General features: G+C 41.0%; 2 protein-coding genes across 2 annotated transcripts in view; both read right to left on the minus strand.

The window, feature by feature from the left end:
- The window catches only part of LOC134448072 (intelectin-like), a 3,416-nt gene extending 494 nt beyond the window's left edge, over positions 1–2,922 (minus strand). The window contains exons 1-5 of the mRNA XM_063197832.1: positions 2,814–2,922; positions 2,421–2,668; positions 1,761–1,919; positions 441–564; positions 199–305 (exon numbers count right to left, since the gene is read on the minus strand). Coding sequence (XP_063053902.1) covers positions 199–305; positions 441–564; positions 1,761–1,919; positions 2,421–2,668; positions 2,814–2,922 — 747 coding nt within the window. The remainder of the gene's footprint in view (positions 1–198; positions 306–440; positions 565–1,760; positions 1,920–2,420; positions 2,669–2,813) is intronic.
- A 4,900-nt stretch (positions 2,923–7,822) lies between these two features.
- LOC134448073 (receptor-type tyrosine-protein phosphatase eta-like) overlaps positions 7,823–12,500 on the minus strand; it is a 16,916-nt gene continuing 12,238 nt past the window's right edge. Inside the window, exons 19-22 of the mRNA XM_063197833.1 lie at positions 12,244–12,360; positions 11,003–11,163; positions 9,149–9,284; positions 7,823–8,163 (exon numbers count right to left, since the gene is read on the minus strand). Of these exons, the coding sequence (XP_063053903.1) occupies positions 8,032–8,163; positions 9,149–9,284; positions 11,003–11,163; positions 12,244–12,360 (546 nt within the window). The 3' untranslated portion in view covers positions 7,823–8,031. The remainder of the gene's footprint in view (positions 8,164–9,148; positions 9,285–11,002; positions 11,164–12,243; positions 12,361–12,500) is intronic.

Raw genomic sequence — 12,500 nt, forward strand, 5'->3', positions numbered from 1 at the left:
GGGCCCAGGACAAAATCATCCGAAGGGGCCCCCCTACCCCATACATACAACGTAAGAAGAACCCAATTCTGGGCCCCATTTCTCCCCGGGCCTGGGACAACTGACCCCTTTGTCCCCCCTGCAAACATGCTACAAAATACTAGAAATAGTCACTTTGTAACATATTCTGTATTCTGTATTAATTATGATTTTTCTTACAGCATCAGTCTGGCAGCCATTATTGGGTTTCACTCCAGAGCACATGGCCATTGCTGCCCTTTCCAAGTTGAAAACACTGAAGGCGATGAAGCCAGGAATGAATTCCCCTGGGAGAGAAAAATGCACAAAGTGTATATACGTATGCACATGCCTTTCCTCAAAACTATGCATATGAAATACAATAATGTCAAATATATTATATGTACATAATATCAACACTGGAAAAGAACATGATATCATACTTCTAGACCTTGGGCCATATAACATGTTTGTGGAGTAAGCACTGCCAAGATCATACACCACGGGACTGGTTGGTCCATTATTGTTCCTCCTGCACCGTCCAATGTTATATATCGGAGGATAACGCTGCAAATTACAGAAAGTAAGAGATTGAAATGTTAAAATAACACAAAGATATGTGAAAGAGCACACGTAAACTCACTGACCACCTTATTAAGGTACACCGTGCTAGTGCTGGGTTTAACCCCCTTGTGCCTTTAGGAACTGCCTTAACGGCCAGCAACAGTAATCAGGTAGGTAGCATTCCAGCAAAGATCAATCGGTAAGGGGCGAAATTGTGTCAAGAAAAAATCCCTACGCCATTATACCACCAGCCTGAACCGCAGGAGCCATGTTTTCATGTTGTGGACGACAAATCCTGACCATTCCACCCGGTTGTTGGAGCAGAAATCAAGATTCATGAAACTAGGCAACAGTTCTCCAATCTTATAACATCCAATTTTGGTGAGCCTGTACAAATTTGATTCCTGTTCTGAAGAGGCACTGGCTCCTGATGTGGTCTTCTGCTGTTGTAACCCATCTGCCTCAGGGTTTGATGTATTACATTACATTACACTTAGCTGACGCTTTTATTTTATTTATCCAAAGCGACTTACAGGTATTTTAGGTACAGGGTATTGGTTATAGACCCTGGAGCAATGTGGGGTTAGGTGCCTTGCTCAAGGGCACTACAGCCATGGATGAAGGTGCTGGTAGGGGTGGGATTCGAACCGGCAACCCTCTGATCTGAGGACCAGCGCTCTAACCATTGAGCCATGGCTGCCCTATGATGTACCATGTTCAGAGATGCTCTTATGCATAATTTGGTTGTAACGAGTCGTAATTTGAGTGAATGTTGTCTGTGTATCATCTCAAACCAGTCTGACCATTTTCCTCTGACCTCTGGCATCAACAAGGCCTCACACAAGGCCTCTAACATGCCTCTCACTGTATATATATGTTTCCTTCGCGGACCCTAGAGATGGTTATGCGTGAATAACACAGAAGACCAGTAGTTTCTGAAATAGGCAAACCAAGCCCATCTGGCACCAACAGCCATGCCATGTTCAAAGTAATTTAATTCACCTTTCTTCCCCATTCTGATGCTCGGTTTGAACTGCATCATATCGCCTTAATTGACCATGACTACATGCCTAAATGCATCGAGTTGCTGCTATGTGATTGGACGATTAGAAATTTCCATTAATGAGAAGTTGGAAAGCTGTGCCTAAAAAAGTGGCCGGTGAGTGTATATATAACATGAACATTGTAATTTTAAGCACCGTGAAAAGTTGGTGTAGGTTTCCTCCATTGCTTGTAAGAATGTGTGTCTCTGTGTGGTATCTCAGGAAGGAAGCACCGGTCCAGCTCTTTGGTGGAGTATTGTTGGGAACATGCCAGACGGACACATCCTCAGCTATGATGTCATAGTAGCCAGGGTTCTGTAAAGGCACAGCAGTAGGGCTCATGATAACTCATTATCACAGGAGCCAGTCATCTGACAACATGGATTAACATGGAATAATAATAATAATAATAATTGTATTTGTATAGCACTGTGTCATACAAGGCATGTAACTCAAAGTGCTTAACAAATGGAAAAAAAACATTGTTAGAGATGGATTTAAAAGGAGAGGTATAGAGGAGAGGCAGAAATAGCAGGAAGGCAGAGGAAGAAGAGATAGACAGAGATTGTAGAGTCATAAGGTCAACGTAGGTTAGGACCAGGATTCTTAGATGCGTAAGGTCCATAGTGGCTGAGCCTGTCATAAGTCATAGTCACACAGAGATTGGAACTACATACAGCCTATATTTTGTTTGTTATTCAGGAAAATATGATGAGTAACGGTTAAGTTGCTCTCAGCACAAGTCTGACAAATTTGACCACATCTGGTCTGTGTTCTGCACAGTTATTAAAATATAGATATCCAACGTTAACTAACCTTGTAGTCATCATAAGTGGCACGCTCTGCAGTTCCAAAGGTATTCTGGTTGTTCCAGTTGCCCTCTCCAGCAGGGCGGTTGCGATTGCTACCGTGCTCGCTTGTCCATCGGTCACCTACAGTGCACTTCCCATGAATGTTGTTCTCATGCACACTGGCTACCAGTGTCCATCCACCGCCTGCTGTGGTCATGTCACAGTAGGCCTGGTACACCAGTCCAGTGGCCGTAGTGAGGTTGTACAAACCATCTGCAATGGGGTCATATAGTCAGTGAATGAAGTGCTGTGGACACAGTGTATTGTTTGATACAGTACAAGTAGGCTATGCAATATTGAAATTGTGGAAACTTTGAAAGAAAAATAGTTTTAAAACATAAATAAATAAAGATTTCACCCTCATGAACATTATATTTTTGTTGTATGTCTCTGCAGCTACGTCCAACTCTCAATGGGCTGGCACAGCTGACAGCAGACAAAATTGGATTCTCAGGAAGGCCCAACATCTCTGATGAACAGAAAGGGAGATACTCAAGACTCACAATTAGAAATGAGGTATCATCCACTGCTAAATATTTATATATATATTAATATTAAATCTGTTTTCCGTTTTTATGAAATTATGGTGGTGCAAATGTGAGTACACCCCAGACTGATAATCGGTTAGTCTCAAACTTCCCCATTCAAGTTCAAATGGGTTCAGATCAGGTGTCATACATGATCACTGTATCACTCGCATCGCTTCAGAAAATCAGCATCGGCCATAGAGGTGTGTGTTTAGGGCCATTGTAAAGTTGGAAAAGAACACAATGATCCACAATGAAGCGCAATGAGTGATGGTGATATTTGCTATTCTTGGAGCAATACATCAATGTATTCATTATTGCACCAATGAAAACAGCTCTCGAACACTCATGCATCCCCATACAAGAGCTGTATCCATGGCCGTAACTACCATTGAGGACACGGAGGTCATGTCCTCTGAATTTTTTTTTTTCAGAAATGTAAATGATGGTGTAAATGTAAAATGTATGATGGAAATCAATCTATGATCAACAATGATAAATTCAGTCTGTATACGCCACCACCCTTTATCCTCAAGGCAGTGATTAATGAAAACACACTTAAGAGCTTGACTGAAAAGTTTGAAGCATTCTAAATGTACAGTATGCAGTACAGCATGCAGTATTTGACCTCAGTATTTAAAATTGTCTTGTTACGGCCCTGGCTGTATCCTTACCATACTTCATTTTCAGCACCATGCATTTTCTTCATATTCTTCATCTCCAACACCATACAGTGTTGATGCCATCAGTTCTAAACAGATTGATCTTCAGCTCATGACTCCAGAGTATGGATTTCCTATAGGCTAGCCTTCATTTTTGTCAGAATTAGGCCTGGGCTTTTTCTGACAGGAAACCCACATACGCCATTCCTCACCATGTGCAGTGTATTGTGTTATTAGGATGATATACATAGTTTAGACTTAGACAACGGTTTGTAAACTTGCATAACTTTTTTCAACCATTATCATCAAAAGATGCTCTTTCCAAGTCTGTGGCCCACCTGGACGACTGAGATTTTAGATGAGGTTGTTGTAGATACATCTGTCCTTAAGTTTTGGATCACATTAGATAGTCTACAACTTTTGACTGTGAAGTAGAGCTTTGATTGTCTTCTTCTTAACTTCAACCTTACTTGTTTTTCTTTCTCAGGTCTTTTGTTCTTTCTCTTCAATGTGATGCCATTGCTTACAGAAGGGAATGGGAAGGAGTCCTTAATAAGACCTAATAATGACTTAATAAGTCCTGTAATGAGACTGAATGCTTGCTCAATTAGGGGTCTTACACACCAGGGCGGTAAAGCGTCGCGTGACGGACGCGATTTTTACCAGCGTCTGTGAAAATATATGGAAACAACACACCTTACACACCAACCAGCGGTAGTCGGGTGTCAGCTCCGCGCCACGCTGCATTTGGAAAATAGAATTTGAGAATCCGGCGATGTCTCATTCAAATGACTGGCAAAGTAGCATGCTAGCTTTGGCTGTTGGGGGGTTTGAACAGGACTGGCCGCACACGCCGACGCTGTCAGTGTGAAAGGCAGAGTAGAACACACCGGCCGAAACTAAGCAGAAAGACAGCGTCCGTCTCGCGTCCGTTCCGTTCGGCTTTGGTATGTTTGACCCCTTACTAAAATTCTGCTTTTCTATTAGCCTGGTGAACCAGCGCCACCCGCTGGACGGCAAAATGTTTTGTCTACGGGTGGGTCTGGCCTCGCATAATGATTCAATGAAGCCAGAATGCCATGAATCTGGCAAACAAATTACAACGCAAAGATGTGTTTTGAATCAAAGCGGGCAGGGTTTTGAGGGAAGGTTGTTCTCATCAACAATCTTCTGATGTATTATGCATCGAGGCCAGACTAAATTAGACATCCACATTTAGTCTGGTTTATCAGGCTACTTTTCTATGGGACTTTCATTAAGGTATACTGACCTTTACACCACCATAAGTTCACAAAAAAATGGAAAGATGTGCTAAATTAACCTTTTGGTGGTAAGCCTCACAGATATTGTATTAAACATACTCATTTTGGAAATAACTTGTGAGTTCATTGAAATATTGTTCAAAGTGTTAGGCCTACTTTTCAAAAGGGCTGTACTCATTATCGTTGTGCACTGTATTCAGAAGAAACTAAAAAAAAACAGCTTGTATCACTGTTTAAATTAAGTGGAAGCAAGTGGTTAAAGTACATTTTAAACTGAAAATGATTCCCAAATTCTATGTTCATAATTCATTAAACAAAAACAAACAAAAAACAAAATGTATACAAATACATTGTCACAACAGCAACATTAGTGTCATTTTTCTTGTTAGCACAATAGCAAAAAGGACAATTATGTTCATCTTACCTGTTTGAGATGGAATAGGTTGTGCTAAAAGTATCATCCATATCAGTATGAGAGTATCTCTAAACATGTCTGCCCTATATAGTTTTGCAGACCAATGGTATTTAAATGTTTAATGCTTAATGTTATGTTTAAGCAAAGGAAAGACATCAGTTCTGAAACAAGCCGTTGGTTGATGACTGGCGTTATACTATTTGGCAACTGACTACCTAAATAGGAGTAAACCAGCAGTTATAAAATAAGGAAGTACACATCGTCTGTGAACACAGATAATACCCATGCTTACTCATGCATACCCTGTTGATGTGTGAGAGTATTTTCACATTTTATTCGGACCTCACTGTGTATGCCACAAGTCACAATTTTTCTGGCCTAAGTGTGCCCAAATTGACAAAGGAGCACACACGCGCGCGCACACACACACGCACACGCACACACACACACACACACACACACACACACACACACACAGCCCAAAGTATTAAGACTATTTTGTTTGCCTTTGCTAAATAAAAGTATTTATTTATTTTTCTCTGAGCAATACAGTAGCAGTAGGAAAATATAAAAGTGTCTGCAGTGCAAAGGCAACTCAACCAACAAGTTAAAAGAGCAAAAACAATCATTGTAATAAAATGCACACTGTTTAAGAAAAAAACTATCAATTACTGCATAATTCAAACCAAAACCAAGCAACAAAACCAGATAAAACAACAGTACACGTCTTTGATGGCATAAAAACAAACCTTGTGTAACCGAATTACAAGATTTTTAAAAATACAGTTTGCGAAGACAATCCTCTTGCTGGAAAAAATACAATAATTTCAGAGTTTCTCTAATTGCACCAAAAGTTGAAGTTTACTCTCAAAGTTGAGCACCCCTAGCCTGATTATCGTCGACTTTCAAATCTCTTCGAGAATTGGTCTGACCAAGAGCGTAACAATTAACATTTCCCACATGGCATGGTTGACAAGTCTCTCTTGGTTTGCTAATGGTTTTTAGCACGGCCTGGCTAGAGCACCCCTACACCCTTCTAGAGATGCAGTTCAAACCCAGCTGTGAGAAGTCAATTAGCGATAGTGCATGACATTTTGAGTACTAACTACTGAGCTTCTATGAGCTTTGTTGTTGTGAATGCCAGGCTGGGTTTTCACAAAATGGGTCTTTTTAAATAATTCAAAATACCTTGTGGGCATTTCCACATCTTTGGTAAAAAAAATGTCTTGACTCACATAGTTATGTATAGAGTTGCATTTCCTTCATAGCAAGTTAAAAAAAAGTGTATAGTGCATCAGCTGCAGTCATACCTTGGGAGTGCTAAGAGAAACAGTTTCCCTCACTGTCAATATAGAGCAAAAAATCCCTTTGAGATATGTATTAAAAACATATCAATACAGAAAAAAATTGTTTGAATAACAGATTTGTCTGTTCAGTGACAGAATGTATTTCCATCTGTACCTCTGCATGAAGATAACTTTGTACCTAAAATATAAATGTTTATCAGTATTTACAGAAAAGTTATCATATAAATTATCGATATGTGCACTAGAAAACAGTACAATATATTAAATAATTCAGCCACCAGTACTATATGTATTCCGATGAAAACAATGTAATGGCATAGTATGAAATACATGTAAATAAATAATTCTGTGGTAATGGCCCATGGTTCAAACAATGTTAAAGATTAGCCTACTTTAAAAAGAACTTTAAGTATCACAGTGTAAGCACATGTTAGTAGCTTGGAGTTTGCATAGATAAGAAAAAATAAACATCTTACAGTAACCATGTAGAGCAATTAAGTACAAAATCAGTGCAAAGACATTAAAGGAAAGTATACATTTGACGCTCATATAAAACTACATTCTTATCTGGCCTTTCTTTATCAAAGTTGTAATTATAGCAAAATATTTTTTTAAATTTAATTAGCATATTTACAAATACTCGAACAACAAACTATAAAAACTCAGACAAACTGACCACTCTGCTGCTTTCTTTAATACACAACATTTTGGTCTTAAACCTTCATCAGGTATTTTTTTTATATTCAACTCAATACAAGCCTCTTAATACCTTGGTTGACAAATGCAAAACCAATCAAGTCCGACGCTAGAGTTATGTTATTCATTCACCGAGAAGACACATTCCCAATATGGCCGACGATCAAGCCAGAGGACAAGGGTGGGTGCATCTGTGTTAAGGATATAGATAAATATGAGGCCAAAATTATAACTGTAGATATAAGTTGTGTTGAGTTTAACATAAACGCGTTTCGGCGCTCTGCACACTGAGGAAGGCAGAGCGCCGAAACGCGTCTGTGTAAATAAAAAGAGACCTATGCATGGTGCGACCTTTTTTCATTTTTCAGTCTTACAATATTTTGGTCAGCACCCTTAAAAGGAAGAAAAAAACTGTTGGGTGACGCCTGCTCCAACCCTTATGAGTTTAACATAAAAAATACCTGATGAAGGTCTAAGACCAAAACTGTGTGTATTAAAGAGCTAAATGGTCAGTGCAGGAGTTTTATAGTTTGTCTGATTAGTGACCCATGGGTCATCTCCTACGCACCTGCTAGCTGAGGTATGCGAAAAAGATCATATATATATTTTACGGCATTTCTGTATGCTGGGCAATTAAATTAAGTCTAATATACATCCAGTTTTGTTAATGTGTATTTCTTTCAATGCAGATACGGTATTATTATCTGTTACACATGTGGAGGTTTCACGTTTTCATAAATGCTGGTAGCTGCCGTGTTTTGGTAGATCAAGTCAACATTGGTGCCCAACCTTGACTTGATGATGTCCAAAGCACATTGGTTCAGAAACACATACTGGTCCTGAGAACAAAACAAACAAAACATGAAGTATTTAGTTTTAAGGACCCTGCTAATGGCAGTAGAAAGCTGTACTCTGAAAGCATGTCTAAAACATAGTATGAAGGGCATCTAAAGCACTCTCTGTCTTCTTAGACAAAAAAAAGCTTTTAATGAAAGTAATTATGGTACTGTGAATTAAGGCTGCACTATTGATCGAAAATAATCGAAAATCGTGATTTAATCGTGATATCACAATCTGGATTTCAATTGGGATTTAATCATGGCAATAGTGACGTGCCTTTGAGCATCCTTGAAGCCAGAACATACTGACAGGTTGGTGGTTTTGGCCAGAAATCTGTCCACCTAAGTTTCATGCTATTGCCTCTTACATAATTGTTCCAATTTAGTTGTATTTTGTTCATCCCGTATATAATTCATTTTTGGTTATATTTCATTTGGATATAATTTAAAAGAAAATTCAAAAAAAAAATCAATAATCGTGATTAATAATCGTGATTCCGATTTTGACAAATATCGTGATTTCGATTGTGACAAATAATCGTGATTTTCCATAATCGTGCAGCCCTACTGTGAATGCAATATGGAGTCACTGCAGGCTCAGGTTTACCAGCTGAGGTCAAACTGGTCATGTAAATCACCTGTGCTGCTCCAAACCAGGGTTCCCATTGGCACCATTTTCATTGCATGGTTATAGTAACTGGATATTGAACCCTGGGATTTACTGTATGTGCTGAAATTTGTAAAATGCCTTTGAGCAGTTGTTTAGGAAGTAAAATAGACTGATATGGATACATTCCCATTGTAACAAACTCTACTCTGCATTTGAGATATACAGTATCTAATAGCATTGGAGATGCAGGAGGAACTCTCTGTCCTGACAATAACAACATGCACACTCAAATCTAACTAAAGTAGATCTCGCTGTCTTGTCAGTATTGTGTGTGGAAGTCTGTATTTTTGTCAGTCTTGTGTGCAGCTGTCTTACCTCTGTCTGGACCATGAGAGGTCGATGCATGCGCATTTCATAGACGATGCCAAACACGTCCACCTTACTTTCACGCTCAATTTGGAAGATGACACGATCAATGGCAATGAAGGTTCCTGTGCGACCCACTCCAGCACTGAGCAGTTCAAAGAAAAAACAAATTTTGTTAGAATTCTGCAATATTTGCCAAGTATACAGCAGATCTGCGTCCGAACATCAAGTTCTACACCGTGAGGATTCATTTGACTGTTAGTTTCAATATAATTTTCCGCTTTTCTGTTGCCTTGCTGATGCAATCGACAGCCTATAGGTCTTCAAAATGTGGCAGCCATGAACGCAGACTGATAAAGTAAGAGCAGCAATAAAGAAATTGCTTCTCTTGCACTGCCCTTTTCTTGCCTAGCTACACTAGACCCACATTGCCATAAAACCTATTGCACGCCCACTGGCCTTCCACAACTTGATTCCATATGGGTCTAGCATGGCTAGCATGATGACTAACTGTAGATGTGTCATATGTGCCTGTGATGCTGCACTACCCCTTGTATGGAATGTTGTCCCTTCCCTCGCTGAAGAGCCAAAGAGTTCATGAGTGCAAGTGTGCAATTCATGTCTTAGGGCAGGGTTTCAGTTCACACAAGGAAGAGCGTGACACCGCTTCTTCACAGTTCACCACTTTTTTCTTTTTTCTTTGGTGCTGACGTTTCGGCACTTAGGCCTTCATCAGAGTCAGGGCAGGGTTTCCCAAACTGTGGTGCGTGAACCCCTGGGGGTGCGCCGTCTGCCACAAGGGGGTGAGCGAGCTGAATAGAGCAATGGTGGATACGTGTGCTTTTCTATCCAACATTAATGAACACAGGGTAGTTTTAATTGTTTGGTGAATTGTATGCTGGAGGGATCCCTCTGAAGTGTAATTCATAACTCCTAGACTTGTCATGCAGCAAGTTCCATTGTAATGATGGCAGAAAAAACGTCAGGTGGATTGGAAATGAGGATTGCCCAAAATGTGCGGCTCTGCAACATTCGCTTAGGGGGTGCACAAAGCACATTGAAATATGAAAGGGGGTGCGCAGGGAAAAAAAGTTTGGGAACCGCTGTCTTAGGGCAACGGATGACATTTAGAAACTATGCTAGTGTAACGGAGGCTAACTAGCAGACTTGGCGTGGAACGTTGGTAAAACCTCCATCCGATAGCCTCATACAGCCTTGTGCCGTTGGGCTGAGAGACTAGTCTCTTGGCCCAGCGGTATCGTACTGTGTCTTCCATTGCCGGACCATTGTAGTTGATGAGGTCGTACGTTCGATCACCGAGGGGGGTGAACAGGTGCAAGATGACCTCGTCACACTAACATCAGCAGGGAGCGTACCTACGCGTACCTGTATGTTCCCTATGTATGTGACCGAGGAACTTAGGAACATTTTTCTCAAAAAGAGTCCTATGTTCCCCGCATTGTATCTGACAAGGGGATAAGGCCCATGCTTGTGAATGCATATTTCTTGCACGAATGGTTGCCATGCATATTTCATGTCAAGTTTGCGCACAGCCTAACAACCCGCGCTCGCCATGCAGCAGCAGAAAAAAGGGTTTTAAGTTCCCCTGTAGCGGGTTACCTAGGACCTGGGGAACATAGGGATGACACCCTTCAGCAAATTTATATTGATGTTTTTTTAGCTGATGTATTGATTAATGTGTATTGTCCTAATCAAATAAATGAATGAATGAATGAATGAATGAATGAATGAATGAATGAATGAATGAATGAATGAATGACATGACATGTTCCAGTGTACAGTGGTACTGATGCTGCTTCTGGTGCTACTATGGGTGTGTTACTGTGCCGTGTAGGGCCCCACCTGCAGTGCACTATGGTGGGGGAGTGGAGGGAGTGCTGGTCCATGTGCTCCCGCACCAGGTGGCGGAAGTTGATGAGGAGCTCGGTGGTCTCAGGGACGCCGTGATCGGGCCAGGCCGTGTAGTGGAACTGGCGCACGGCACGGGTCTCCGCCGTCTTCACCTGGAGTTCGACACAGCGGTATTGTGTTGGTGACACACACACACACACACACACACACACACACACACACACACACACACACACACACACACACACACACACACACACACACACTGTATATTTACATTTTGGCCCCTCAGATGAGAATGTCATTAGGAACATAGAAATCCTGTAAAAGTAACTGCCATGTGGAATCTATTAATTAGGCACATGATAAAATATCTACTTTCACTAAATGAATACTTTTATTACATTGACGGACAAAATGTAAGACTTCTCAACCTTCAATGTAATAATTAACCGTTGCCTTACTACGTTGGCAGGGAATTATTACGTTGGCCAGGCTATTACGTCTGAACTGCACATTTTTTAATTTAGTTGGCAGGGCTATTATGTTGGTGGGTGTTACCACTAGTTTAAAGTTAGTTGAATCACCTTTCTCTCCCATTCTGATGCTTGGTTTGAACTGCAGCAGATTGTCTTGACTATGTCTATATGCCAACTTCATTGAGCTGCCACCATGTGAATGGCTGATCAGAAATTTGCATCAATGAACAGTCGGACAGGTGTGCCCAATAAAGTGGCCAATGAGTGTATAACAATCTTCAGTCATTGAAGGATTTCATATGACAAATGAAGAGCAGAAACGATATGTATGGGAGTTGGGAGTTGGCTTGTGCCAGGGCGCCACCAGAGAGAGTAGATAAGAGAGAGGTTCCGCTGGCCCATTGTTTCCGGGTTCTACTGTCGCAAGGGGGAAGGGGGGAAAATCCCCCTTTAGGCAGACCTAAGGACTGTTCTATTCATTGTAGGAGCATCATGACATGCCTCTTTAGGCAGACCGGAACCTGGTCACGTTAGCTGCCCATAAAAACCTATTATGTTGGCATATCTCTATACTTAAAGAATCTCTGGCGGCACTCCTGTCAGGGCCACTGGCAGCTTTGGCTGGACCTAGGACAAAGTCATGTCAAAACCCCGCCCCCGAATACACTACTGGGCTAACAAACCTTACAGAACCTGATGACAGTGAGCATCTTATCCTCGCTCCAATGTTCTTGCATTAAGATAAAAACTCACATTTTTGATGTCAAAGTCCCTCAGAGTCCAGTCATCAAGTGCAATTTCAGAGGTGGTTGTGACGATGATGTTGTTATAATGCTTACTCTCAGGGGGCCAGTACTGCTCACATTTCACCTGGAGAGGACAGAGGGCTGAATTATTTGCCGTTCATTTCCACTGTGGTACTCGACATTTTAATGACATTTGAACATAACACTGAAAGTCATACTGTATGCTGTAACAGTGTGTGTGTGTGTGTGTGTGTGTGTGTGTGT

The sequence above is a fragment of the Engraulis encrasicolus genome, chromosome 4 (genome assembly GCF_034702125.1).
Source record: "Engraulis encrasicolus isolate BLACKSEA-1 chromosome 4, IST_EnEncr_1.0, whole genome shotgun sequence".
NCBI lineage: Eukaryota > Metazoa > Chordata > Actinopteri > Clupeiformes > Engraulidae > Engraulis > Engraulis encrasicolus.